Source organism: Nansenia antarctica (assembly GCF_963989245.1).
Source record: "Nansenia antarctica genome assembly, chromosome: 7".
Classification (NCBI taxonomy): Eukaryota; Metazoa; Chordata; class Actinopteri; order Argentiniformes; family Microstomatidae; genus Nansenia; species Nansenia antarctica.
In genome coordinates this window covers 16,111,883-16,139,182 of record NC_137677.1, presented here as the reverse complement: position 1 = coordinate 16,139,182, position 27,300 = coordinate 16,111,883, and the positions used below count along the sequence as shown (strand labels likewise).

General features: G+C 44.8%; 2 protein-coding genes across 2 annotated transcripts in view; one reads left to right on the top strand and one right to left on the bottom strand.

Annotated features, from left to right (window-relative positions):
• Positions 1–12,921, top strand: part of phactr1 (phosphatase and actin regulator 1) — a gene marked incomplete at its 5' end in the record, with an annotated part of 23,162 nt that extends 10,241 nt beyond the window's left edge. The window contains 7 exons of the mRNA XM_080536604.1: positions 2,019–2,215; positions 2,650–2,806; positions 3,745–3,800; positions 3,933–3,994; positions 12,376–12,516; positions 12,617–12,693; positions 12,802–12,921. Coding sequence (XP_080392730.1) covers positions 2,019–2,215; positions 2,650–2,806; positions 3,745–3,800; positions 3,933–3,994; positions 12,376–12,516; positions 12,617–12,693; positions 12,802–12,817 — 706 coding nt within the window. The 3' untranslated portion in view covers positions 12,818–12,921. The remainder of the gene's footprint in view (positions 1–2,018; positions 2,216–2,649; positions 2,807–3,744; positions 3,801–3,932; positions 3,995–12,375; positions 12,517–12,616; positions 12,694–12,801) is intronic.
• Positions 12,922–14,677: 1,756 nt separating this feature from the next.
• Positions 14,678–23,313, bottom strand: tbc1d7 (TBC1 domain family, member 7). The gene is made up of 8 exons (XM_080536345.1): positions 23,000–23,313; positions 22,555–22,674; positions 19,291–19,371; positions 18,898–19,088; positions 18,649–18,786; positions 16,947–17,092; positions 16,675–16,804; positions 14,678–15,137 (listed from the first exon to the last, which is right to left on the bottom strand). Exons 2-8 carry the CDS (start codon positions 22,664–22,666, stop codon positions 15,051–15,053), a joined length of 885 nt encoding a protein of 294 aa, XP_080392471.1. The 5' UTR covers positions 22,667–22,674; positions 23,000–23,313; the 3' UTR covers positions 14,678–15,050.
• Between the last annotated feature and the right edge of the window lie 3,987 nt (positions 23,314–27,300).

Sequence of the window (27,300 nt, the reverse complement as noted above, 5' to 3'; positions counted from 1 at the left end):
ATCAATAACATTACATGAGCCAGGAACCAATACAGCAGGAACAGCATATTTTGACGACGGGCCCTGCAGTCGTTAACATGGCAAACTCTAGACTTGCGTCTCCGATCAGGCGTCTGGATAACATAATCAGTGTTACTTAACTTTCTGTTCACTCCCTCTGGAGCAACAGCATTCACATAGCATTGATCAAGGGTAGAATCCATTTTCTGCATAGCAATCAGCTTATCACGAGTGATGGGCAATTTCAATGTGTGAAGACTAGGGCCAGCGCACTCTCTTGCACGGTTTGTATCAGGGCGCGGGGGGGACACAGGGTTAGAGTCTAAGCTCATCAGTGGCAAATACTGACAAGAACAGATTCAGATAAGTCCACCACATCCACATCACTCAACTTTCGGGACTGAGCTTGTGCGATAGCACGTAAATGGACTGCACATATATAGCGCCTTTTTTGCTGCTCCAAAGCGCTTTACAACGGCCTCTCATTCACCCATTCACACACCAATGGCGGCAAGCTGCCTTGCAAGGCTCTGGCCCGCTCACTGGGAGGAATTTTGGGGTTCAGTGTCTTGCCCAAGGACACTTCGACATGTGGCCAGCCGGGGCTTGAACCGCTGATCTGCCAACCTTGTGATCATTAGACGGCAACTCTACCTCCTGCACCACAGCCGCACTTGCTGGAAAAACCTGGGGGAAACACTCAACCAAATCATCATCAACCTTAGCTTCAACCTTAGCTTCGGGGCATTCCAACAATTCTAACACAGGCAGCACTTTACCTCCAGCGATATCATTATTACCCATGAGGGAATGAATGTCTTTCACCGGCAGGTTAGGACAGATACACCAACTCTGAAAACTCCACTGACCAAGTCACATTTTGAATGTACAGGTGCAACGGGACAGCCACAAATCCCATTTCTATTCCCTGAACCAAAGACACTGAACCAAGACGCTCCACAGAATGAATCATTTGATAGTAGGTTCTGCATCTGAAAAAAGAAAGAAAAAAAACAGAGATGAGATGAAACCATCAAAGATGGGGATGAAAGGATGCACGTTTTGTAATCCAACGCATCTCGTTCTGTGTTGGTTTTAGGTTCACTCTAAGTCTACTGAGGTGTGTGTGTGTTATTATTGGTCCGTTGAATGATCTCAAATGGAATGCAGATGAAATCTCAGATTCAAGAGCAGCTCCATAAACAGCCATAAACATACACACACACACACACCGTCAGGCCACAGACACATCACACTCAGTGAAAACGCCCTGCCATCGACCCACATACCCCGTGACTGATGTACCAGCCCAGATTCACCCCGCATGATCCATCAGCCTGATTGGTGGGCCATAGGCCGGTTGATTTCCTGTCAGTCAGCTGTGCTCCAGGCATAAGCTGTTTTCCTCCTCCTCTTCTCACTCCTTTCCTTTTTTCTGTTAGGACTCAGGCATGGCAGGACTCTGCCTTTTCTAGCTCTTGTTTTGGACTCGTTACCTTGCTATGTTTAGACCGCTCAAACAGACTTTGCGAAAACAATCAAAGACCCCTGACCCTGTAGAGTTGGAGCAGATTGGTTTTCTTGTCCGTTTGGCAGATACTCTATTTTCCTGATTGGCTAATGTCTCCTCTGCACCACTTTTGATTGGTCAACGGCTGTTATTTTGCAGTGTGCCTAGTTGGCTGTGTGGTCGTCACGTCTCTGGTAATGGTGTGTTTTTTTCTGTGGTTGTGAGAAAGCCGTCTCTTACATCACAGCCGTCTCGTTACATCACTCTCCTCTTCCCTACATCTTGAATCAACATCTGCTTCCCACCAGAGGGGAACGAGTCAGTTCCACTGACTGTATGGGCTTTTGTTTTCTAGCTGATATTATTGTTTAAAGGGTTTATTGTTTGACCACTGATTGCGGCCATGGAAACCCTATCTATCGGCTAGCACACATCACACCCCCTTCACTGACTGAACACTGAGGCCGTCATCTGTGTGTGACCTTTGACCTTTCTCACCAACCCCCAGCAAAGGGCTGCATGCAACCCCCGCCATGACCATGGAGTGTGACGACGACAAAGAAAACCACCCCAACGAGTCCTACGAGGACATGCCTGGCATGTACAAGGATGAGGACGAGGAGGAGGAAGAAGAGGAAGAGGAGGACGAAGAAGATGAGGAAGACGACGATGATGAGGATGATGATGATGACACACTGTTTACAAGTAGGTTGTCTTGTTTTTTCCGCTACGGTTGGTGCTCTCTTTTAGCTCATTGGATCCATTCAGCGTTAGATTACAATCATGTGATTCCTATTGGCTCACCTCCTTGATTGAGTGTTGCCCTGCGTCAGCAGTGTTGTGACTGTGACCTCTGCCTTTTATTATGTCATCAAACGCACACAAAGTCACAATCACATGCCAACCCCAGTTGCCCTTGCGGAGAAGCTCCACCCACCCTGTTTCATAACCAGAGTTATGAATTATTGATCAGTGGGACCATTCCGTTTGCTGTAGGCATGCCTGGAATTGTCTTATGAAATGAGAGCAATGGGCTTAGAAAGTCGACACAAAATCCTGCAGAGTGTCGAAACTGCTATGTGGTGTGTGTGATTTCTTCGCCGTTTCACTGAACTGCTGTTGGTCGGTGTTCACCGTAGGTACTCTGGCCATGAAGGTGTTGAGAAAGGACTCTCTGGCCATCAAGCTGAGTAACCGTCCATCGCTGAGAGAGCTGGAGGAGAAGAACATCCTGCCCATGCTGTCAGACCTGGAGAGACTGGAGTCACGACACCAGATAGGCACTAAGCTCACACGGTGAGAGAGAGACACACAACACACACACACACACACACACACACACACACACACACACAGCCTGTCCAAGAAGCAGCAGGACACTACAAGCCTGGCACCCAAGCTAACTATGGTGCGAGATGAACTCATGGGCATACAAACACACACAGTCACACGTTGGCACATACAGTACATCCCACCAGTCACCCGCATGAGCAGCACTGTCTCTGACGTGACTGGGGTATTAAAGGGGTGATGACACCTCAGACTGGAGGCAGGAGACAAAGCTGAGCCCTCTAGGTACTAGAGGTGGGGGGAGGGGAAGAAGGGGAGAGAAGGTGGAAATAGATTAGGAGGGGAGAGCGTGTGGGATAGTTAAGGGGGGGGGGGGGGTAGGTGGAAACGAGCCTTTCACATGTTCATCTTTAATATGCCAGTGAGAGGCGGACAGCTCGGAGTGAGACTCTTAACACCGTGGCTCCTCTCATCCTACGCTGCTCTCACAGGACACACGTTCACATTCACATGAGACGGGTGTGAACACAGGAAGAATACTTATTCACCTCGACACAGTCCCTTCTTCTTCTTCAGTTGTTCATGTCAGCCTCCCGACTCATTTGCTAATATAGCGCTCCATCTATCTGCCCTCACTCCCTCTCTCCTACCTCCCTCTGTTACATGAACCACTGGGGTAGGTGAGGTGAAGAGTGTACATCTCAGAGAGTCTGGGGCTTCATGCAGAGAATAAAACACAATAACATGGGGTACAAGGAACAGTCGGCTCAGCCCAGCACTCTCAAAACATGACATGATCACATTTCTTTTGTCCAGTCTTTTACTGTCATATAGCATAGACGAACACACCGAAAACACCAAACGCAACGCTCAGGTTGTGGGGATGTTTGTAAGAGAGGTTTGGTTAGAAGCTCAAGACCCTGACTGTGGCTTTGTTTCCTTAGGAGGCTGAGTCAACGGCCATCAGTAGAGGAGCTGGAACAGAGGAACATACTCAAACGTAAGTAACACACACACACACAGTCCTGCAAACAGATACCACAGTATGCCTCGATCCATATACACAACAAACTGCATAACATGCACAACGTCTGTCAGTCACTCACTCTGTATTTCTCTCTTTCTTTTTCAGCATGCAATGAGCTGCAGGAACAGGAGGAGAGGAGAGAGATCAAGAAACACCTGTCGAGAAAGGTAAGACAGAGGGGAGGGGCAGAATAATAATAATAATAATAATAATACATTCAATTTATATAGCGCTTTTCCGAGGCTCAAAGACGCTGACAATATGGGCAAAACGGAAAACACAGAAACAACAAGCAACAGATAACATGAGCACATAGAACACAGAGGTAACGAACGGGGAAGGGGAGGTTGTATGCATGTCCATGGGGGGAGGGGGGTGGCAGGGTGAGGGGAGATGGTTAGGGATGGGGGAGGTTGTATGCATGTCCAGGGGGGGGGCGGGGGTGGCAGGGATGGGGGAGATGGCTAGGGGTAGGGGAGGCTGTAGGCGTGGGAGAACAGGTAGGTTTTGAGGTGGGATTTAAAAGTGAGGAGTGAGGGTGAGTCTCTGAGTGGTTGAGGGAGAGAGTTCCAGAGGCGGGGTGCGGCTCGTGAAAAGGCACGGTGACCGAAGCCTTTGAGTTTTGAGGGTGGGACAGTGAGGGGAACAATGGATGAGGATCGGAGGGTACGGGTAGGGCGGTGGGGGAGAAGGAGGTCAGTCAGGTAAGGGGGGGCCAGGCTGTGGAGGGCTTTGTATGTGAGGATGAGGACTTTGAATTGTATACGTTCTTTGATGGGGAGCCAGTGGAGAGAGTGGAGGACAGGAGTGATGTGGTCACGGGAGCGGGTGTTTGAGAGGAGGCGTGCAGCAGAGTTTTGGACCATCTGGAGTCTATGGAGGGAGCGGGAGGTGATGCCGGTGAGTAGGGAGTTGCAGTAGTCGAGGCGGGAGGAGATGAAGGCGTGGATGAGGGATTCAGCAGCGGGGGGGGAGAGGCAGTGTCTGATTTTTGCAATGTTTCGGAGGTGGAAGTAGGATGTCTTGACAATGGAACTGACGTGGGGATCGAATGAGAGGGTGGGGTCCAGAATGAAGCCGAGGTTGCGAGCCAGGGGGGAGGGGGTGATGGTAGTATCGTCAATGGTGAGTGTGATGGGTCCGGTTTTATTGAGGGTGGATTTGGTGCCGATGAGGATGACTTCGGTCTTTTCACTGTTCAGTTTGAGGAAGTTGTGTGTGAGCCAGGTTTTTATTGCGGAGATGCAGGTTTCGATGTGAGTGAGGGGTGGGTTCTGGGTGGAGTTTGTGGTGATGTAAATCTGTGTGTCATCAGCGTAGCAGTGGAAGTCCAGGTTGAATTGGCGGATGATGTGACCGAGGGGGAGTGTGTAGCAGAGGAAGAGCAGGGGGCCGAGGACTGAGCCTTGTGGGACCCCCTGTGTGACAGAGGAGGAGGAGGAGGAGGTGTGACCGGAGAGGGAGATGAACTGGTGTCTGTTGGTGAGGTAGGAGGTGAGCCAGTCCAGGGCGGTGCCCTCAACACCCAGTTGACGCAGCCTTTGAAGGAGGATGGAGTGGGACACTGTGTCGAAGGCTGCGCTCAGGTCTAGTAGAACTAGGATGTTGAGGGCACCTGAGTCTGCAGAGGTGAGGAGATCGTTGATTACTTTGACCAGGGCTGTTTCAGTGCTGTGATGTGGGCGGAATCCAGATTGAAGGGGTTCATACAGTTTGTTGGATTGGAGGTGGGAGTGAAGTTGGGCAGCGACAACGCGCTCAAGGGTTTTGGAAAGGAATGGTAGGTTGGAGATGGGGCGGTAGTTGGAGAGATTGGCTGGGTCAAGAGTGGGCTTTTTGAGAATGGGGGTGACAGCGGCAAGTTTGTAGGTTGAGGGAACGTGGCCTTGGGATAGTGACTGATTGAAGAGGGCAGTGAGGTGGGGGATGAGGGCAGGGAGGCAGGCCTTGGTCAGGGTTGTAGGGAGGGGGTCGAGGGAGCAGGTGGTTGTTTTGGAGGCGGTGATGATAGTAGTGATGAGGGAGGAGTCAATAGGGGAGAAAGTAGTGAGAGGAGTAGGGGGGGGGTAGTCAGGAGGGGGGAAGATGACAGCAGGGGGGGCGGGGGTGGTGGAGTTGGAGATGGAGGCAGTCAGTGAGCTATTGATGTGGGAGATCTTGCTGTTGAAGGCGTGGAGAAAGGAGTTGCAGAGGTCAGGGGAGGAAGTTGTGTTGTTGTCCGGGGGTTGGAGTAGTGTCTTGACAGTGGAGAAGAGGGTGCGGGGGTTTCGATTGGAGGTGTTGATGAGGGTGGAGTAGTAGGCAGATTTGGCAGCTTGGAGTGCGTCACGGTAGGAGGAGATATGTTGCTTGTAGACTTCGGCATGGACAGTGAGGTGGGTTCTATTGTGTAGTCGTTCAAGTTGGCGGCCGGTCTGTTTCATGGTGCGTAGTTCAGGGGTGTACCAGGGGGAGGAGGTGGTGAAGGAGACAGTGATGGTTTTCAAGGGGGCCAGTGAGTCAAGGGAGTCAGAGAGAATGGAGTTGAGTAAGGTGGCATAGTCTTCCGGGTTGGTGGGAGTGGAGTCAGTGGGGAGGGCAGAAGATATGGACTGGGATAGAGTGAGTGGGTTGACAGATTTTATGTTACGGAAGGAGATGGTGCGTTTGATGGGGTGGCGCGGTAGGGGCAGGGGGGCAGAGAAGAGGATGCAGTGGTGGTCAGAGAGTGGGAAAGGAAAAGGGTGGGGGTTGGATATGGGTAGGGAGGCAGAGCAGACAAGGTCGAGTGTGTGGCCTTTTACATGGGTGGGGAAGTTGATGTGCTGGGTGAGGTGGAAGCAATCAAGGAGAGAGAGGAAATCAGAGGTGAGGTTGGAGTTGGGTTGGTCGACATGGATATTAAAGTCACCGGTGAGTAAGAGACGGGTAGAAAGGGAAGAGGCAATGGTGAGGAGTTCAGAGAGATCAGACAGAAAAGAGGGGTGTGGCTTCGGTGGGCGGTAGAGTAGAAGTGCAGTTATGGAGTTGGGGAGTGAAAAGGCGAGGTATTCGAAGGATGACATGGGTGGGAGGTTGAGGTCCAGTACAGTGACAGTTAGGGTGAGTTTGTGGAGAGCAGCGAGACCACCCCCTCGCTTGGAGAGGCGGGGTTTAGCGATGTAGGTGTAATTAGGGGGGGTGGCCTGGTTGAGTGAGTAGTAGTCCGAGGGTTGAATGACAGAGAGAGAGAGAGGGAGGGGCTTTCTTATTATAATAATAATAATAATAATAATAATAATAATAATAATAATAATAATAATAATAATAATAATAATAATAATAATAATAAGCTTTATTTATGTAGCACTTTTCATACATAAGAATGCAGCTCAAAGTGCTGTACAATACAGCAAAAGATTTATAGATGTATAGCAACACAGTGCAAAAGAAAAAAAGTAACAAGGAATAACATGTATAAAAGAGTATTGAAAACATGATAAGAACGTTACCTGGTCAAGATTAACTAAAGTCTAAAGTATTAAGTCTTGCGAAATTGATCAAATTAGCCTGGATTTTCCTTTAGCAACGTTGATGGAATACCCCCCAGGTGGTCCACTCCCGCCTTTAACAGTTGGTTTATAGTCAGATTTGACTAGCCATGTAATGTACTGTAGTTTTAATCAAACTTTCAGGCTTCCAAATGTGTTCAAACATTCAAGATTATACAGGCCCATGTAATTAACCTTCTGTTAATTCAAGTTAGTTTAGTTTGATTGGAGCAGATATTGCCTACTTACTCTGTAGAGGGGTGTAACTCAGTGATAGACGTAGCCTGTAGAACTCCCATGCAGATCACCTCAACCTTAACATAGGTTACCTGTCCAATCCAGTTCTAGTCATATAGTGTGTTTGTTTTTGATATACTTTTTATTTATCAACATTTTTCACATTTTATGGACAGCCAGCAAAAAGAAAACAAGCAACAAAGAAAACAAAACAATACCAAACAAACAAGCATGAGGTCATGGGATGATCAGTAAATCAAAACAAATTTGCCTCATTTAAAATAAAATATCACACATGATACACACAGTAGTTATGAAAGATCCATCACATTATAAACACCCAGTTTTGTCCACCGTTTTTCTCCCAGCTCTTTTTGGAGCCTTATGGAGTGGGTCATCCAGTTAGGTCCGGAAGTATTTGGACAGTGACACAATTTCCATAACTTTGGCTCTGTATGCCACCACAATGGATTTGGAATTAAACAATCGAGATGTAATTGAAGTGCAGACTTTCAGCTTTAATTCAAGGGGTTGAACAAAAATATTGTATGAAACGTTTAGGAATTGCAACCATTTTTATACACAGTCTCCTATTTTCAGGAGCTCAAAAGTAATTGGACAAATTAACATAATCATAAATAAAATATTATATTACTTTTTTATACTTTGTCGAGAATCCTTTGCAGGCAATGACTGCCTGAAGTCTGGAACCCATGGACATCACCAAATGCTGGGTTTCCTCCTTTGTGATGCTTTGCCAGGCCTTTACTGCAGCTGTCTTCAGTTGTTGTTTGTTTGTGGGTCTTTCTGCCTTTAGTTTTGTCTTCAGCAAGTGAAATGCATGCTTGATTGGGTTGAGATCAGGTGATTGACTCTGGCCATTGCAGAATATTCCACTTCTTTGCCTTAAAAAACTCCTGGGTTGCTTATGTTTTGGGTCATTGTCCATCTGTATTCTGAAGCGCCATCCAATCAACTTTGCTGAATTTGTCTGAATCTGAGCAGACAGAATATCCCTAAACACTTCAGAATTCATCTGTCTGCTTCTGTCTTCTGTCACATCATCAGTGACATTGGAAGCCATGCATGTCCATGTCATCACACTGCCTCCACGTTTTTTTTACAGATGATGTGGTATGCGTCGGATCATGAGCCGTTCCAAGCCTTATCCATACTTTTTTCTTCCCATCATTCTGGTACAGGTTGATCTTAGTTTCATCTGTCCAAAGAATGCTGTTCCAGAACAGGGCTGGCTTTTTTAGATGTTTTTTGTCAAAGTCTAATCTGGCCTTTCTATTCTTGAGGCTTATGAATGGCTTGCACCTTGTGGTGAACCCTCTGTATTTGCTTGTGTGAAGTCTTCTAGTGTGAAGTATTTTATGGTACACATAGATAATGATATGCCTACCTCCTGGAGACTGTTCTTCACTTGGCTGGATGTTGTGATGGGGTTTTCCTTTACCATGTAAAGGATCCTGTGATCATCCACCACTCTTGTCTTCCATGGACATCCAGACCTTTTTGTGGTGCCGAGCTCACCAGTGCGTTCTTATTTTCTCAGAATGTACCAAACAGTTAATTTGGCCACTCCTAATATTCCCGCTATCTCTCTGATGGATTCTTTGGTTGTTTCTGAAGGATGGCCTGTTTCACTTGCATTGAGAGCTCCGTTGACTGCATGTTGTGCGTATACAGCAACAGCTTCCAAATGCAAATGCCACACTTGGAATCAACTCAGACCCTTTACCTGCTTAATCGATAAAGAAATAATGAAGGAATAGCCCACACTGACCCATGAAACAGCTTTTGAGTCAATTGTCCAATTACTTTTGGTCCCTTGAAAAAGAGGGAGCTACGTATTAAAGAGCTGTAATTCCTAAACCCTTCCTTCAATTTGGATGTGAATACCCTTACCCTAAGGCTGAGAGTCTGCACTTTAAGCCCATATTCATTATATGACTGTAACTTAAAGATGTTTTGGTAAACAGCTAAAATAACACAAATTCTGTCTGTGTCCAAATATATATAGACCTAATGATGTTCTAGAAGATGAAGGTAATTAACAATAATGTGACAGGGTCTGGTGAAAAAGTCCCCAAGTAGGGCATGGTCATTTTTCTAATTTTTACAGATTATGAAAGTGCAGATTGGATTGTAAGCTTTCAAATGATGTGTCACAAATTAAAATCAGAAAATAGTTGAAGAACATATGCTTATTTGAATGTTGCCACACCTCAAACCATCAAAATAGACTTGTTTGCTACCATAGCTAGCTAGCAGTTGAGAAAGAACATTGCTATGAACAATCACAATCACAATATGCTGATAGAACATTAACATGCAAAAAAGAACATAACTGCACATAATTAGATGATCACACAGTCCTTGCTTTTGAACACGTCCTAAAACGTAAGTTTGTTTACATGCCATGTATTACTAACCCAGTAGCCTAGAAGCGGGACGACAGACGTTGCAGTGAATCCAATTCACAAATTATAAGTATTTAGTGATCCTAAAACTGTTGTTTGTTATATTGAGTTGGCTCTTCAACACTTTCATAATATTAAAAATAACAGAAAACATTTAGACTTAAAACATTTTTTTTTCCAAGAAGCTTTTTGGTCATTTGCGCGAGTTGAGAATTGCCAGCATGCGGACCTTTTCACCAGACCATGTCACATATTGACACAGAAGCCAGCAGTAGGACAGTCTGAAGGACAGTAGGACAGTCTGAAGGACAGTAGGACAGTCTTCTGAAGCCAGTATTTTATAATGGCCTTTTTGCTTGCTGCCAACATAGTATGTCATGTAGTTTTACAATTATGTTCACATTTTCAGGACCAGCCATGTCATGTAGTTTTACTTTTTAATCAAACATACAAGCTTCCCCATATGTGTTCCAATTAGGGCTGGGACGACGCGTCGACGTAATCGACTACGTCAATACGTCGACTTGCCTAATGTGCGTCGGTGCGTCGCAAATAAACAACATGGCTGCGACCAGTGGAAACATGGAGGAGGCTACTAGCTAATGTTACACAAGCAATGTAGCTCACCACAGTTTGTATGTCTTGTCTTCTGGTGTTAGTAACGTTAGCTATGTAGCTGGCTAGCTACGGTAGCCTATTGTCATTGTGGTGCTCGCACCTACGTTATCTAGCTCGTAGCTCGCATGCTACGTTAGCATCAATTTAGCTAATCATAACATAGCAGCGAGAGTAACGTTAGCTAGCCATGTAGCTACTAGCTAGCTATGTGTTGTGGTGATGGACAGACTTCTAAATGGCCAGGGTTTTTCCTGCATAGAGAATTATGAGGCGGCCGCCTCTCCGTCATATTTTTTGCCGCCTCCAGCTCTCGACAAACTGACGGTCGTATTTTCTACAAGCGTTGCACTCGGTGGATTTCTGTAATTTCTAACTGCAATTGCGGCACTGCGCCGACGTGGTGGCGGGGGCGCTGTTTCGCAAATAAGTTAGCTTTCGTTTTTGCTAGCGAAATAGCTGATAGTATTGTGATAGTGATAGTGTTGACTGCTCAAGGAGAATACATATTTGAAAGTACAGAATGCCTGAGAGCCTTATATTGCATTATATTACATTATATTTTGAATGGTCATCTGGTGCCTGAATATTGTGTTTTCCTTTACATAAATAATGACATTTCCACCATAAATTGATGCAGAAAGGGCACAAATTGGTGCATATCAATTCACCAGAATGCAAGAAATTAAGTGTTTGATGACCCCCAGACAGCCCTGCTTCATGGGTCCCCCCCGATGTCAAACACCACTGGTACCACCTCCGACACTGTTAAACAGAGAGAGACAATACAGCCATTATTTTGGGGGAAATTAAGTGATACATTAACCGAAGAGTAAAAAAAATAATCGTTAGACTAATCGTTAAATTAGTCGTTACAGTAATCGACTAACCCAAAAAAATAATCGTTAGATTAATCGTTCGAAAAATAGTAGTTAGGGACAGCCCTCGTTCCAATATTCAGGATGATACATGCCCACATGCGATCTAACTCGATGATAGACGTAGCCTGCAGAACTCCCGTGCAGATCACCTCAGACTATTTTGGTTGAGCAGGTCACCACCGAGGATTTCTTGTTGCTTGTCTTGGCCACCAGAGGGCACAGATTAACATTTTAAAAACATACAACGAATAACATTTAAATGAGTAAAAGAGTATTAAAGACAAAGACAACCAAAACAATGAAAGCAGCAAAGAAAGCAACATAGATAAATGCTAATTAAAAGCTAGATTAGCTAAATTGAAGAGATGGATTCTTAACTGGTGCTTAAATCAGGAAAAGAACACTGTTGCCATAGGAACTTGTATTGCTCTGTTACAGATAGCAGATTGGAAATGTGATCACATTAGCTGTTATGACATTAGATTATCGCATCTTCTCTTACATAACACAACTGGAGTGTGTGTGTGTGCATGTGTCACATGCACCCGTGTGTGTGTTTCTGGGTGTCTAATGGTCTGCAAGGCCATCTTTATTGTCTTACAGTTGAGAACAGCTGACACTGTAATCCAGATATACTACCCCCTGAGACCCTCAATCAATACATACACACACACACACACACAATCTCTCTCCCTCTCTCTCTCTCACTCCTTTCTCCCACACACACCAATCTGTAACAAAACATGATGTGGGCCAAGACTGCTTATGCCAGCTGTCTGTCTTCTGTCATGCAATGAGGCATCTGCACTGGTGGAGTTTAGCAGTTTTGCAGTTATGCTGATTTGAACGCTCATCACACCCCCCCCACTTCCCTCAGCTGAGCCAGAGGCCCACAGTGGAGGAGCTGAGGGAGGCCAAGATTCTGATCCGCTTCAGTGACTACGTAGAGGTGGCCGACACCCAGCATTACGACAGGAGAGCAGACAAACCCTGGACACGGCTAACAGCAGCCGATAAGGTAACACACTCACAAACATGGATACACATTATTGATGATGTGTATGATGTTTTTTCTTCTCTCTCTCTCTGACATCTCTGGTTCTGTTTGTCCTCCAAAGGCTGCCATACGGAAAGAACTCAATGAATTTAAAAGCACAGAGATGGAAGTGCACGAGTCGAGTCGCCATCTAACCAGGTATTTCACACACACAAACACACACACTTTCAAGACAACACAAACCTACTATTTTGCCCACGCTGCATACTGTAACTCTTTAATTCTCTCTCTTCCACTGGCCTTTAGATTCCACCGACCGTAGAGTTCCTCTGTGAGATCTCTGCCATATTTCCTTCTCCCACACCGACCTCAAGTGCTTGACTGCAAATTGCTGGTCCTGTGTATGACACCCCTCCCTCTCCAGACCACAACATGACCTGACCAGAATTGGGTCTGAACCTGGAGGGGTGTCAATGGCTGCTGATGACCCGGGGCCAAGCTGGACCTCAAAAGCATGTCACCCCCTCCGCCCCCCTCCTGCTGGGATCATGCTGTGGTCACAGTGTGCTCATGTTGGGGTCAGGGGTCAGGACACATGGAGAGACACTAATGGACAGAACCTCACAGGCTTTCTCTTCTAAATGGAGATTTTCTGGACAAACAAAATCTTGTTTCTAATAAACAGCCTTTTTATTATCATTGTTCATGATGAAGAGATGGTTCTATGTTTACTTTGCTGCACTTTTGTTTTGGACCGGAACAGTACATTAAGGATTTTGGAATTCTGAACCTGTATCTGTGCCAATGGTACTTGGGGATGTGGAAGTCTGAGGATGGGGGGGCATCCATATAGAATACAGGGAGACCTCCTACAGCTTATTGGGTAAATAGTCTTCATTCAGGAGTCGTTGTTCCTGCCTTTCACTACTTTGATTCTTTTTGTCAGTTATGAAGAAGGGGATGTGAGCAGATGGACCAAGTCCAGGGTTCGCTCTCTCCAGGACTCCCATTTGGTGTGGTCAGATTCTAGTTGAGTGACGTCCCTCATGTCAGATTCTAGTTGAGTGACGTCCCTCATGTCTGATTCTAGTTGAGTGACGTCCCTCATGTCAGATTCTAGTTGAGTGACGTCCCTCATGTCAGATTCTAGTTGAGTGACGTCCCTCATGTCTGAGGAATATGGGTCCTAAGCAGGTCCTTGCTGTGTGTTATGAAACTCTTTGAAATAGTTTTGTCTTTGAAACATGAAATTAAATGAATAGAATGGACTTTGTTAGAAGATCCTTTACCCAACGCAGATTCAGTAATATAAGTAAATACTCTATAATTACTCCATCATTGATAGTGTCATCATGTTGGGATTTAGAAATGTGAACTTGGCAATAACAAAACAAAACCATGTATTGCTCACTTCCTGGGCTGCATTCAGGTGCTCAAACACTAGGAACATTTCAGAGCGCTACCCCGCTCTAAACCAAAGCCATTTGAAATGCTGTAGAGTTGTGATCATGAATGCACCTCAGATCATTTTGTTGAGTTCTGCAACCCACTGTGTCACTGTGCCTCGTATTGTTTACAGGGATTCAAAAGTTGCCAAACTGACTTTGTTTTGATGACGTTTTGATACAGTATAAAGTATACATTGTCTGTAGACTTGCAAGTTAAAGATCACCAAGAGTGAACGGACTCTTTCCTATTTCCTCATCGCAGTACAAAAAAAAAAATTCGGACGAGTACCACCTTCACTCCAACATTGTTATTGTTTACAATCAGGACGTACAGTAGAAGTTGAGGGTCTTGGTCCTTTCATTGGAGAACCGTTTGATCTGGTATGTGTCATGGTTGTGTTTGTGTGTGCGAGTGCGTGCGTGCGTGTAAACAAAGTAAAGAGAGGACATTCTCTCTCGACAATATATGTACAAAGAAACTTTCAAAATGTTTTCTTTTCTTTTTGTAATGAGGGAAACTGCATGTGATTTAACTTATTGTGTGTCTTCTATGATGTATGCAGTTTCTTACATAGGAAACTTACTAAAAAAATCGACATTCAAAACTGCATTTGCTCAGCTGTCTCTTTCATACAGCAGTGTATACAACTTCACAAACAGAAATTATACTATATATATTTTGCACTTATTATATATTATATATGCACTTCAATATTCAATTTCCTCTTCGCTGACATTGATGTTTATTGCCATAAACAAATCAGATTTCGGCTAGATACTCATATGCTAAGCAAGCCACCAAATACATATAAATACATACATTTACAAGCCATGAAACATTATTTTGGAATAGGTCATTTGGGGACGGCTGTGTGCTGAAGATACTAGGAAGAGGGCATGATTCCCCCCCCATAATAACCGAGACCAGGGTTCTGTACAGTCCAATCTCAATGTCATGTGGATGTTCCCTCACAATATAGGTTAGGGTTCGGACGTCAAGGACTATCCCAGGGTGTGGTATTGTCTTTGGGTACTGATCCGCTCCATCAGGAGGGTCTGGACATTATCCCCTCATCATCCCCCTCATCAGGAGGGTCTGGTCTCATCCTATACTGAGTGCATGGGGGTACCGCAGTACTTGTGCCACAGGTCGATAGCTTTGGTCACGATGGCGTCCGTGTTCTCTTGTGGCATCTGGTAGAAAAGACAGGCAAATGTAGATGAATGACCATAGAATTAATGGGTATGACCACGATAGGAACACCTACTGTACACTCACGTATGTACGTATACACACACACACACACACACACAGGTCATTCACAGATGTGCAATGACCTTCAAATCCCACATACTGTTAGCTTGCATTTCAACTATATCAATAACATTTTTCATGTTTCAAATACTGAATTCCATCCAATTAAACAGACAGGCATTGACTTTAATCTGTGGATTGGCATCATACTGACTGGCACAGAAACAATCTCACTACAATGTTAAATTAACCTCAACATAGAAAAGATAAGGAACTATATATCAGGGGAGGCTTGTGGAGATAGAGATCAGAGGACGGGCTCATTGGAATGGAAGGGAACGTGTTTCAGGGTTTCCGTTAGAAAAAATTGCCGCCGGTCATCGTGTCCGGGAAGATTTCAATTTACCGGACAAACGTGAGATATTCCGGTCATCATATTAAAATATAATATAGCTGTTTGTCGCGGTGATTACTGTTGTGTAGCCTAGCCTATATATGCCGTTTAATGTCTATTTCTCATCCGATACGATTAGATGCAAGCTATATAATATATAATAATATAACATGATTCGCATGCGTGCTATGCCATTATGTCCAGCGCTGAACGCGCGCCACACTGGGAAATGAACAGACTGCATTGATCAATGAACAGACTACACATTACGTTAACTGAAGTCTGTTAAATTGTTTGGGATTAATGTGAGTTTTCTATTTTCTCTTTCCAGTTTTACCCTTTTTTTATCAATAAAACAACGTCATTTCTATAACCACGTCTCGCTGGTTGGGAAGGCATTTAGTTTAACTGCCTGTCAAATCATACTTACCGTAATCGGACTCGGGAGTACAACTCCTCCTCCGCCTTCACTGTGAGTAAACTGACTCTGAGAATGTCGTCACGTCACATTTTACCGTAATACCCTATATGTTGGTTGAAGTGCAACATCTCAGCTTTCAGGGACAGTTGGATTTTTTTCGATAGCACAAACCGTTTAGAAATTACGGTAATTACAATGTTGGGTGCGGATTTGTGCCGACGGAGGTACATTTCGGCGCAGAAGGGTTTTAAGAGGGAATTATTTTCACCGGACATTATGACCGAAGAGTTTTAAATTTGTCGGACTTCAACAAATTTTACCGGACAAAGACCGGTAATTACCGGTTAACGGAAACCCTGGTGTGTTTGACACCATTGCTTATTCTGCACTCCATTCATTATTTAACAGCCAATCAGAGGGCTGGATATTACAGCCAATCAGTGGGTTCAATCCAAACTATTACACAAAAAAATATATAGAATCACACAGCATCTTTCCACTTGGTTGCACCTCACTCTCCCTCCATCTTGACTCAATAGGTTTGGTGACTTAACTCACACACACCTTCTTCTGCTTCTGCACACACAAATCCATGTGCACGCACGCACACACACACACAGACACACACACACACACACACTATAATCATGCTTTTACTCACATTGCACAGATAGTTGACCATAGCCTCAGGCCGGCTCATGCCCATAAGCATGATCTTGTAGCTGAGCAGAATCTCGACGGCAACGAAAACCAGGATCTTACACGAGCCGCTGATCACCTTGTCCCACACCCTGAGAAACCAGACCGTATGTGTCATAACCCCAGCACCCAGCACAGACACACACCGCAGTGGGCTTCAACAAGAGGACACACGTGAGAACTGAGTGGTGCGTCTGTGCGTGAGCAGGTCAGGTTTGGTTGGTTCACACACACCTCTGCAGGCTGGACTCAGGCAGGCAGCCAGCAAAGCAGCGCCTGAACCAAAGGCTGTACGGCAGCAGCCCCAGGGCCCCCGTACTCTTCAGATGGTTTAGCAGCCTGGGCTCCTCCACACTGAGATAGTGCTCCAGACTCTTTGGCTGGACCAACATAACGGGGGGGGGAGAGAGAAAGAGACAGAGACACACACACACACACACACACACGACAAAGGGTTACAAAGAGACTGATGAATGAATCCACCAAAACCACATGTTTCTTTCAGAGCACACCATCTGTTCTTTTAAAAGGATCACCTAGTGCAGGGGTGCCCAATACGTCGATCGCAAAGGTAGTATGGGTAGATCGCATGGCATTGAACAAAACGGGGAAAAAAAATAAAAATAAAAGTTCGCCTATCATCCATCCTCACTATGGCTTTTGCCACTTGATTGACGTACAGGTAAGCCAGTCTGAGATCTGATCTTTTCACCTACACCTAACACGCGGTTCACCACGCATGCGCAGTCAACAGCACCAACTACAAAATACTAAATACCGGCGAGACTAATTACCTAGTTAGCCTTCCAATTTCTTCTATTTACTATATAATACTAAATAAAGGCTATACAAATGAGTGGGGAAGCTGGACCAAGTAAGAAACCAATAACGTATAACTTCCATCCAGAATGGGAGGAGGACTTTTTTACACGATGTGATATTGGAAATGCGTCTGTCTGATCAGCAAATCTACGATGGCTATTTCGAAGAAGGGAAATGTGGCAAAAGAGCGAAAACGTACGGCTGCAACGATAGCTTCTTATCGCGTCAGTCACGTTCTTGTTAAACACAAGAAGTCATTCAAAGACGGCGAAATTGTGAAAAAAGTTTCTCGAGGCTGCAGATTGCCTTTTCGATGACAGATCCACAGTGGCTGATGACACCTTGCAACCAGCTCCTACAGCCCTGACTATTAGAAACTAGCTGCCTCCTCCCAGTGCCAGGTCTCCCACTAAGGTAGAGAAATGCATTTATTTCCTCCTTTCAAACTAGGGAACTACCTGTTTTGTATCTGGTTTACTTTTCTGTTTGTTGGATCAGTAGTTGGCTATGGTACTGCAGACTGGCTGTCAGTGTGTGAGTGAGAGAAAGTGAGTGTGTGTGTGTGTGTGTGCGTGTGCGTGTGCGTGTGTGTGTGTGTGTGTGTGTGTGTGTGTGTGTGTGTGTGTGTAAGAGAGTGAGAGAGAGAGAGGGAGAGAGAGGGAGGGTTTGTGCTATGGCTCCCTATGCAGACTGGCAAATGTGTGTGTGTGTGTGTGTGTGTGTGTGTGTGTGTGTGTGTGTGTGTGTGTGTGTGTGTGTGTGTGTGTGTGTGTGTGTGTGAATGTGTGTGAGCGAGAATAGCAAAGAGGGAGGGTTTGTGATGGTCTTCTCCTGTGGCTGTGTGACAGAGAGAGGGAAAGTGTATTGTGAGTTTACTATGCAGGCTGAGAACTGTGTGTGTGTGTGTGTGTGTGTGTGTGTGTGTGTGTGTGTGTGTGTGTGTTTGTAGTACGTGCATGTACGTTTGCGATGTTGAAACTAGACTGGTAGATCTTGGCAGACTGGCTACTTGAAAAGTAGATCTTGGTTCCAAAAAGTGTGAGCACCCCTGACCTAGTGTGTAAAACAATACTACTCATGTGTTCAACACCCATACGACATCTCCAGTACTCACCAGGTGGGGGATGGAGTCTCCAAACTTGTTGTTGAACTGATTGACAAAGCACTTGATCAGCCAATAGCAGTCCACAGGGTCCTCCACAATCTCCTCCATGGCTCGACCGATGGCCAGAAAGTCCTCATCTTCCTTGTCCTGAAACCAATGAATTACATTTAGGTTTTTAATTTAAAAAAACAAGTCATCCATCCAAGAATAGGATCAGTCAGGCTTTGGGTTTAGATGAGCCATGCTCCATCTCCTCACCGGGGGTGTGGTCTCAGAGCGACGGGGCAGCACCTGGCTCTCCAGCTGGAACATGCGCAGGTACACCTGCGTCTGGGGAGTAGCAGCATGGACAAATCTCATCACCTCTAGAGACTCCAGCACATCCTGGTACTGCTCCCGCCGATACCCTCCTACCAGCGAGTGAGAGTCACTGTGAGGTGGCAGGATGCCTACAGAGACAGGGTACCATCATCAGTGTGTGACGCTGGACAACGGGTATGTCTGTTTGTGGGTCTGGTCCATCACTGCTGTGTTTTTGTAGAAAAATAGGGCTAGGTGAGAGGTGTCATGTTCAATAAGGTTTGGCAGAGTGACCTGAGTTAGATGTAGTCTGTCATTAAGCATGTGGGGTGGTCAGTGTTTGAGTCTTACCCAGCAGTACCTTCCAGACATGGTTCCTGTACATGGAGGGCAGAGGGAACCTCTGACTGAACGTGCTCAACTTCTCCACGTCTGACAGAGGGACAACACAGATTCACACATTTATTAAGGCAAATTATAAATATAGACAGATGCACGCACGCACACACACACAAACACACACACACATAAATGGCATACACAGCAACAGTAAAGATAGCTAATGATATACAGTTAGGTCCGTAAATATTTGGACAGTGACAATTTCCATAATGTTGGCTCTTGTATGCCACCACAATGGATTTGGAAATTGGAATGAAACAATCGAGATGTAATTGAAGTGCAGACTTTCAGCTTTAATTCAAGGGGTTGAACAGGGATTTTCTGGTTGTTTCTGAAGGATGGCCTGTTTCACATGCATTGAGAGCTCTGTTGACTGCATGTTGTGCGTATACAGCAACATCTTCCAAATGCAAATGCCACACTTGGAATAAACTCAGACCTTTTACCTGCTTAATTGATAAAGAAATAATGAAGGAATAGCCCACACTGACCCATGAAACAGCTTTTGAGTCAATTGTCCAATTATTTTGGTCCCTTGAAAAAGAGGGAGCTACATATTAAAGAGCTGTAATTCCTAAACCCTTCCTTCAATTTGGATGTGAATACCCTTACCCTAAAGCTGAGGGTCTGCACTTTAAGCCCATATTCATTATATAACTGTAACTTGAATATGTTTAGGTAAACAGCTAAAATTACAGAAATTCTATCTGTGTCCAAATATACAGTATATCTCAAAAGTGAGTACACCCTTTAGATTTTTGCAAATATTCTGTCATATCCTTTCAGGGGATAACACTATCTTAATGAAACGTTGATATAACTTAAAGTAGTCAGTGTGCTGCTTGAATAACAGTATAGATTTATTGTCCATTGAAAATTACTCAGTACACAGCTGTTAATGTCTAAACAGCTGGCAATAAAAGTGAGTACACCCCATAGTGAACATGTCTAAATTGTGCCCAAAGTGTCAATATTTTGTGTGACCACCATTGTTATCTAGCACTGCTGGAATTCACCAGAGCTGTACGGGTTGCTTCTGGAATCTTCTTCCACTCCTCCATGACGACATCACGGAGCCCACGGATGTTGGACACCTTGCACTCCTCCACCTTCCTCTTGAGGATGCCCCACATGTGCTCAATTGGGTTTAGGTCTGGAGACATACTTGGCCAGTCAATCACCTTAACCTTCAGCTTCTTCAGCAAGGCCGTTGTCATCTTGGAGGTGTGTTTAGGGTCATTATCATGTTTGAAAACTGCCCTACGGCCCAGTTTCCGAAGAGAGGGAACCATGCTCTGCTGCAGGATGTCACAGTATATATTGGAATTCATGTGTCCCTCAATGAAATGCAGCTCCCCAGTGCCGGCAGCACTCATGCAGCCCCAGACCATGATGCTGCCACCACCATGCTTGACTGTAGGCAAAACACATTTTTCTTGGTACTCCTCACCAGGGTGCCGCCATACACGCCGGACACCATCTGACCCAAACAGGTTTATTTTGGTCTCATCAGACCACAGGACATGGTTCCAGTAACTCATGTTCTTGGATTCATTGTCTTCAGCAAACTGTTTGCGGGCTTTCTTATGCATCGGTTTCAGAAGAGGCTTCTGTCTGGGGCGACGGCCATACAAACCGATTTGATGCAGTGTGCGGCGTATGGTCTGGGCACTGACAGGCTGACATCCCACGTCTGCAACCTCTGCAGCAATGCTGGAAGCACTCGCACGTCTATTTTTGGAAACCAACCTCTGGATATGACGCTGAGCACGTGGACTCAACTTCTTTGGTCGACCCTGGCGAGGCCTGTTCCGAGTGGAACCTGTCCTGGAAAACCGCTGTATGATCTTAGCCACTGTGCTGCAACTCATTTTCAGGGTGTTGGCAATCTTCTTATAGCCAAGGCCATCTTTGTGAAGCGCAATAATCCTTTTTTTCAGCCGCTCAGAGAGTTCCTTGCCATGAGGTGCCATGTTGTCCAGCATTCAGAGAGAATTGTGCCCAAAACACCAAATTTAACAGCCCTGCTTATCATTTACACCTGAATCCTTGTAACACTAACGAGTCACATGACACCAGGGCGGGAAAACAACATCATTGGGCACAATTAGGACATGTTCACTATGGGGTGTACTCACTTTTGTTGCCAGCTGTTTAGACATTAACAGCTGTGTACTGAGTAATTTTCAAAGGACAATAAATCTATACTGTTATTCAAGCAGCACACTGACTACTTTAAGTTATATCAAAGTTTCAGTAGGATAATGTTATCCCCTGAAAGGATATAACAGAATATTTGCAAAAATCTAAAGGGTGTACTCACTTTTGAGATATACTGTATATGGACCTAACTGTATCTGTACAATCACCACCCTCAGTAGTAGGTACATTCTTTGAGGTACTAGAGTACTACAGTGTTTCCTCTACATGCATTTCATCGTGGCGGTCCGCCACGATGGAATTTCCTCCGCCACCATGCAGATTTCTCAACCCCAAAAAAAAAAAAAAGATTTAGGCCGCTTTTCAGACCTTCACAGCGCTAGACACACCCACAAGCGCGAAGCGACGCGCTTGCAAAACTGTTTTGTGATTCCTCATTTAAATTACGTTGTACCTGTTACAATGACAATAAAGATCATTCATCTTCATCAAGATGAGAGATGGAGCGATCCGCTCACACAGCTGTCCCGCATCCGCTAATCAGCGCAGCACCGAACCGCCGGGCTCGTTGAGCGGATGCGAGGCAGCTGTGCCCGGGACCGGCCACTTCACATAAAGGAAGGAAGGAAGGAAGGAAAGAAAGAAAGCCGTGCACAAACGAGAGCTAAGTCAGACCGGGACGCTGCCAGTATGTGTGAGAGCCGGACTGCCGGCGTGAACATTTGAACCGTGTCATTTTATTTAATGGACCATTTCGTTGTCTGGTACCTGTACTGTAGCAATGACAAATAAAGTCCATTCCATTCCATTCCAGAGAGGGACGGACGGACGGACTACCCTTGTTTTTAATTTACAGGAAAACATTTTATTTTCGAGTTTTGGCTGAAATGACGTCGTTGTTTTGAGCGCGCGTGCGCGTTTCATGCGCGTGCACGCGAAAAAATCGCGCAGCACTACCCGCCACCATGGTAAAAATTCCTGGAGGAAACACTGTACTAGTACCAACAGTTGTCATGATATAGCCTAGTTATACTACAGTAATACTGTATGTACCCAGTGGGTTGTCCTTCAGTAGGATTTCCAGTGACTTCTTCTCCTCCACGCCTCGGAAGCCCACCTTCTCATAGTAGGCAGACCGGAAGTTCCTCTGAGGGTCTTCAGCCATCCTGTCACCTGGACAAACAGTGAGAATACTGTACTTGAAGTCGTCTTGGTCTAGTAGGACAGTGTCAATTGGTTTCAAAAGGAAATCTGATAGCCTGTCTATATGTCTCTTTACCTTAGTGTCTGAACATCAAGCTATGATCAGTATCCTCAAACCAGGTCGTTGTGTTGACAGGCGCACAGTTGTGACAGTCAACAACATTAGCCAAGTTAGCAAGCTAACTATGTAAGGTTAATCAAACACAAGCTAACTATGTAAGGTTAATCAAACACAAGCTAACTATGTAAGGTTAATCAAACACAAACGATCAAACCATTGTACTGTAGGGACTACCTTGTCTTAACGGTGGGCCTCACCACATCCACGCACTTCCAGCTTGCGGTCTCCGGAGGATGAGCTTTGAGAGCAATAGCTAGGACGTCGGTACAACAGCAGCTAAGCTAGGCTTTCTAGTTAGCCACTGTAGCTAGCAACAACTAGAGTGTGTGCATTCTCATTCCAGCTTTGCGTACATTCCCGGAAAAAAATACTTGCAATTTCTGAAATGCGGATTTAGATCACATGTCTATCGAAAATGACAGCTATGCATGATCCTTTGCTGTCTGAGAGTCGCATTGAAGATGTTCACCGTGTGATCAGACCACCTCTCTGCCACTTCACATGGGAAATCAGCAGATGACAGTCAAGGCGGGGCTGAAGTCGCATTGTTGGATTGAATTGAATGCCTACTGCCATCTAGTGTGTGGGATAAGCATATCATGCGCTTGTTCAATATGACCTAGTTTGGTTGGCTTGTAGAACAGTTACTTAAACATTTAACATTGATTCATTGATTAGGTTCAGCTGACTGTCATACAAGGGAAATCTATTTCATCATATTGCTTTTTCATGAGTCATTCAGTCAACTATCAATGTGATAATGGCCAGTCAGTTCCAATCAGGGTATTCCCACACCTACAGGTTACGCAATTGGGTAGCTTTTACGATTAAATGAGAGACCAGCAAGATTTACTGGCCAATGATGATGAGTGGTTTATGAGCCGGCTCCGATTAACTTAATTAATTAATTAAGAGCTGGAGGGTATTCCACGAATGCGATTAACTCTGATCCAGGTTTAAATCAGATCCGGGCGCTAATTTAAGATTGCGGTCGGTTCCATCAATGTGGCTCAGATAATTCGCTGCTTGATCCTTCTGAGTAATTCTGGTCGCGAGCAGATTGACAGGCTGGTTTAGGTAATGCGTGCGTCAAAAAATCTCTCACAGGCGGAAACTATATCCCGAACGACAGTTCCTCAAGTGTCTTTTAGGAAATATTAGTTCCCACTTTTTATGAGATAGATAGATAGATAGTTTGACTGTGATAGATAGATAATTTGATATTTTGAAAGTGTGATCGATCGATAGATAGATAGTTTGATTGTGTGATAGATAACTTGATATTTTGAAAGTGTGATAGATAGATAGATAGATAAATAAAAAAGTGTAAAAAAAGAAAAAATAGGTATGTCTATCAACTTGCATTGCTGTTATCACAACGGTGTGGCTGGTGCAGTGGTTAAGACAGCCAGCTACATTTCCAAAGGTTGTGTGTTTGAGACTTGATTTAATTGAATGTTTTTTTAAATATATTTTTTTACATTTAACTGAAGCCTTCATGCAAATCGATTTACAATATATATATATCTGTCTAAGTGAATCATCTATCCATCAGTAATCATGAGAAAACATTATCTATGCCAAATCCAGGGTCCAGTTAGAAGAACATAATTTACTACTCAGAAAGGCTTCAAACACCATTGTAATCGTGTCAGTTCTTGTAAATTAGTCTGCACCATCATTTTATAGCCTACATACTTTTTTAGATGAGATTTTAGATTAGATTCAGACAATGAAATGCAGTAAAAAGTGTGTCAGAAGAGGGATTTGAACCACCGTCTTAAAATGACGAATGAATGCTATGGCAGCGGTCGATACCACTATGCCAACATGACGATATGACAATGTGTAGCCTGGTGCTCATATCACCACAGTAGTAAATATTAATTTATTAAAATATGAACATATAACAATAACTGGGGCTAGTATGACCTACGCATTTAATCGGTCAGCAATTTCTTGCCAAACCATTTCCCTCGCCTTGTTAATTGCGGCAGTATTGCACTATTTTACATCTTATTTTTCCGTCTTCATAAAGATCAATAAGTCGGAATGCTGCGCAAAAGTAGGACCCCTGCAGAGTGGAGTATCTTCATTTCAACAGTTCGACTCTTCGGGGCTCTTTATGTCTGCGTGCATGCGCCCACATCGAGGATTTCTAAGCCGGTGTTCTGTGAACACTCATGACACAAGCCTGATCCTCGTTCGAGGAATCACCTGAGGCTTGAATTCCAATCCCGAGTTGCCTGATCGCCTGATTTATTTTTATTGCCGATATACTAATCAACGTTCGTGGAACAGCCCCCTGTTCTAAGATCTCCGTGCTGTAGTGTGGACCCAGCTTTACAGAGACGCAAGTAATTTTACTGAGTAATTTGATTGGACAAGAGGCATTCCATGATTTGATTGGACAAGAGGCATTCCAACAGCCGTGTCTATGTTACCTACTATAAGAGTTTAACACTAGAACAGCCGTGTGTGTTACCTACTATAAGAGTTTAACACTAGAACAGCCGTGTCTGTGTTACCTACTATAAGAGTTTAACACTAGAACAGCCGTGTCTATGTTACCTACTATATTGATTGATTGATTGAAAACTTTATTAGAAGATTTGCAGAAGTAGGTACATGAAAGTACATATTACATACAAGGTCAACTAACAGGATAAAAACCCAAGAAAGCCACTGGCTTATTTCAATTGGGGTCCTTGATTCTCAATTCATCGTTACATGTAAGACAGACAAAAAAGCTAGTACTATCTACAAGATAATACAGACAAATAACTATTACTATCTACAAGATAAACACACATCCATCATATAGCATATAAGAGTTTAACACTAGAACAGCCGTGTCTATGTTACCTACTATAAGAGTTTAACACTAGAACAGCCGTGTCTATGTTACCTACTATAAGAGTTTAACACTAGAACAGCCGTGTCTATGTTACCTACTATATGAGTTTAACACTAGAACAGCTGTGTCTATGTTACCTACTATAAGAGCCACCTCGGGGGTCAAATGACCATAGTCTTTACAATGGGAAGCTGCTATTTACACACAAAGACCTCTAGTTGGCGCCGTCTTGTAAATTAGCCTGCCTCCTACACAGAGAAACTGCAAAATATCTTCATACTAGCTTATTATACTATCTTATCCTGAGATAGCTTCATACTATCTTATCCTGATGTGATTTAGAACATGTAAGGATACCAGAGGATACCAGAAGACAGGTTGTTTCCTGTTTCACTTCCTGTCTGACACCCTCTCTGTAACTGACCCTGACTGATCGCCTACAGACTAGAGGTGATGTATTAACTGACCCAAACCCTGTGTTCTAATGAATCCCTTTAACTCCGCCCCCCATGGCTCTGTGGAACAGGAAGTCAGAGCTGAAGAAGAAACCAGCCGTCAGCGAGAGTGAGGAAGGTCTGTAGAACCCTGACTAGCCCTGACCCTAGCCCTGAACCTAACCCTAACCTTAACCCTAGTCCTGAACCTAGCCCTGACCCTAACCCTAACCCTAGCCCTGACCCTAGCCCTGACCTTAGCCCTAGGCCTGACCCAAACCGTGACCCTGTTCCTAACCCTACCATAGAGAATTAACTACCTGGTGGAACTGTAGTCTATCTGCCTGCTAGACCAATGGCCATACAGCACCATGTACACACACATTTACATTATTGGCATTTAGCAGACGCCTTATTCCAAAGCAAGTGAATCATCAATCCACCAGTCGTAGCAGGAAGCGTAATCTAGCTCAGGCCAGGGGCCATTGGCAGTCGTCGTGATAGAAGAAGAAAGAAATAATTAGTTGGCCGCCAGCGACATGATGGTAATGTTATCATTGGTGTCCACCGTGTTTACAGTTAGTTTGTAAAGACTTTTAACTGACCTCGTAAATGAACTATTTCAGAGTTCTATGACGTTGAAACCAGAGCAGAATTCCTTAGTAATACCTGCAGACCAGGTGAATGATACCTGCAGACCAGGTGAATAAGTGCTCTGTTATCTGTTTCTAGACGTCACCATGGTAACCACCACTGCGACCACCACTGTGACCCAGAAGAACCAGAAGAAGAAACTAACAGGTTCTGTTTCCTGTTTCACTTCTCACATACCCTCTCTCTAACTGACCTTGACCCTGACTGACTACAGAACCAAGTGACTTGGTGTGTAGGGAGAACAGTAAGGGCCCTAGGACAGAGCCCTGAGGGACCCCAGTGGTATAGAGGGAGAACAGTAAGGGCCCTAGGACAGAGCCCTGGGGGACCCCGGTGGTATAGAGGGAGAACAGTAAGGGCCCTAGGACAGAGCCCTGGGGGACCCCAGTGGTATAGAGGGAGAACAGTAAGGGCCCTAGGACAAAGCCCTGAGGGACCCCAGTGGTATAGAGAGAGAACAGTAAGGGCCCTAGGACAGAGCCCTGGGGGACCCCAGTGGTATAGAGGGAGAACAGTAAGGGCCCTAGGAC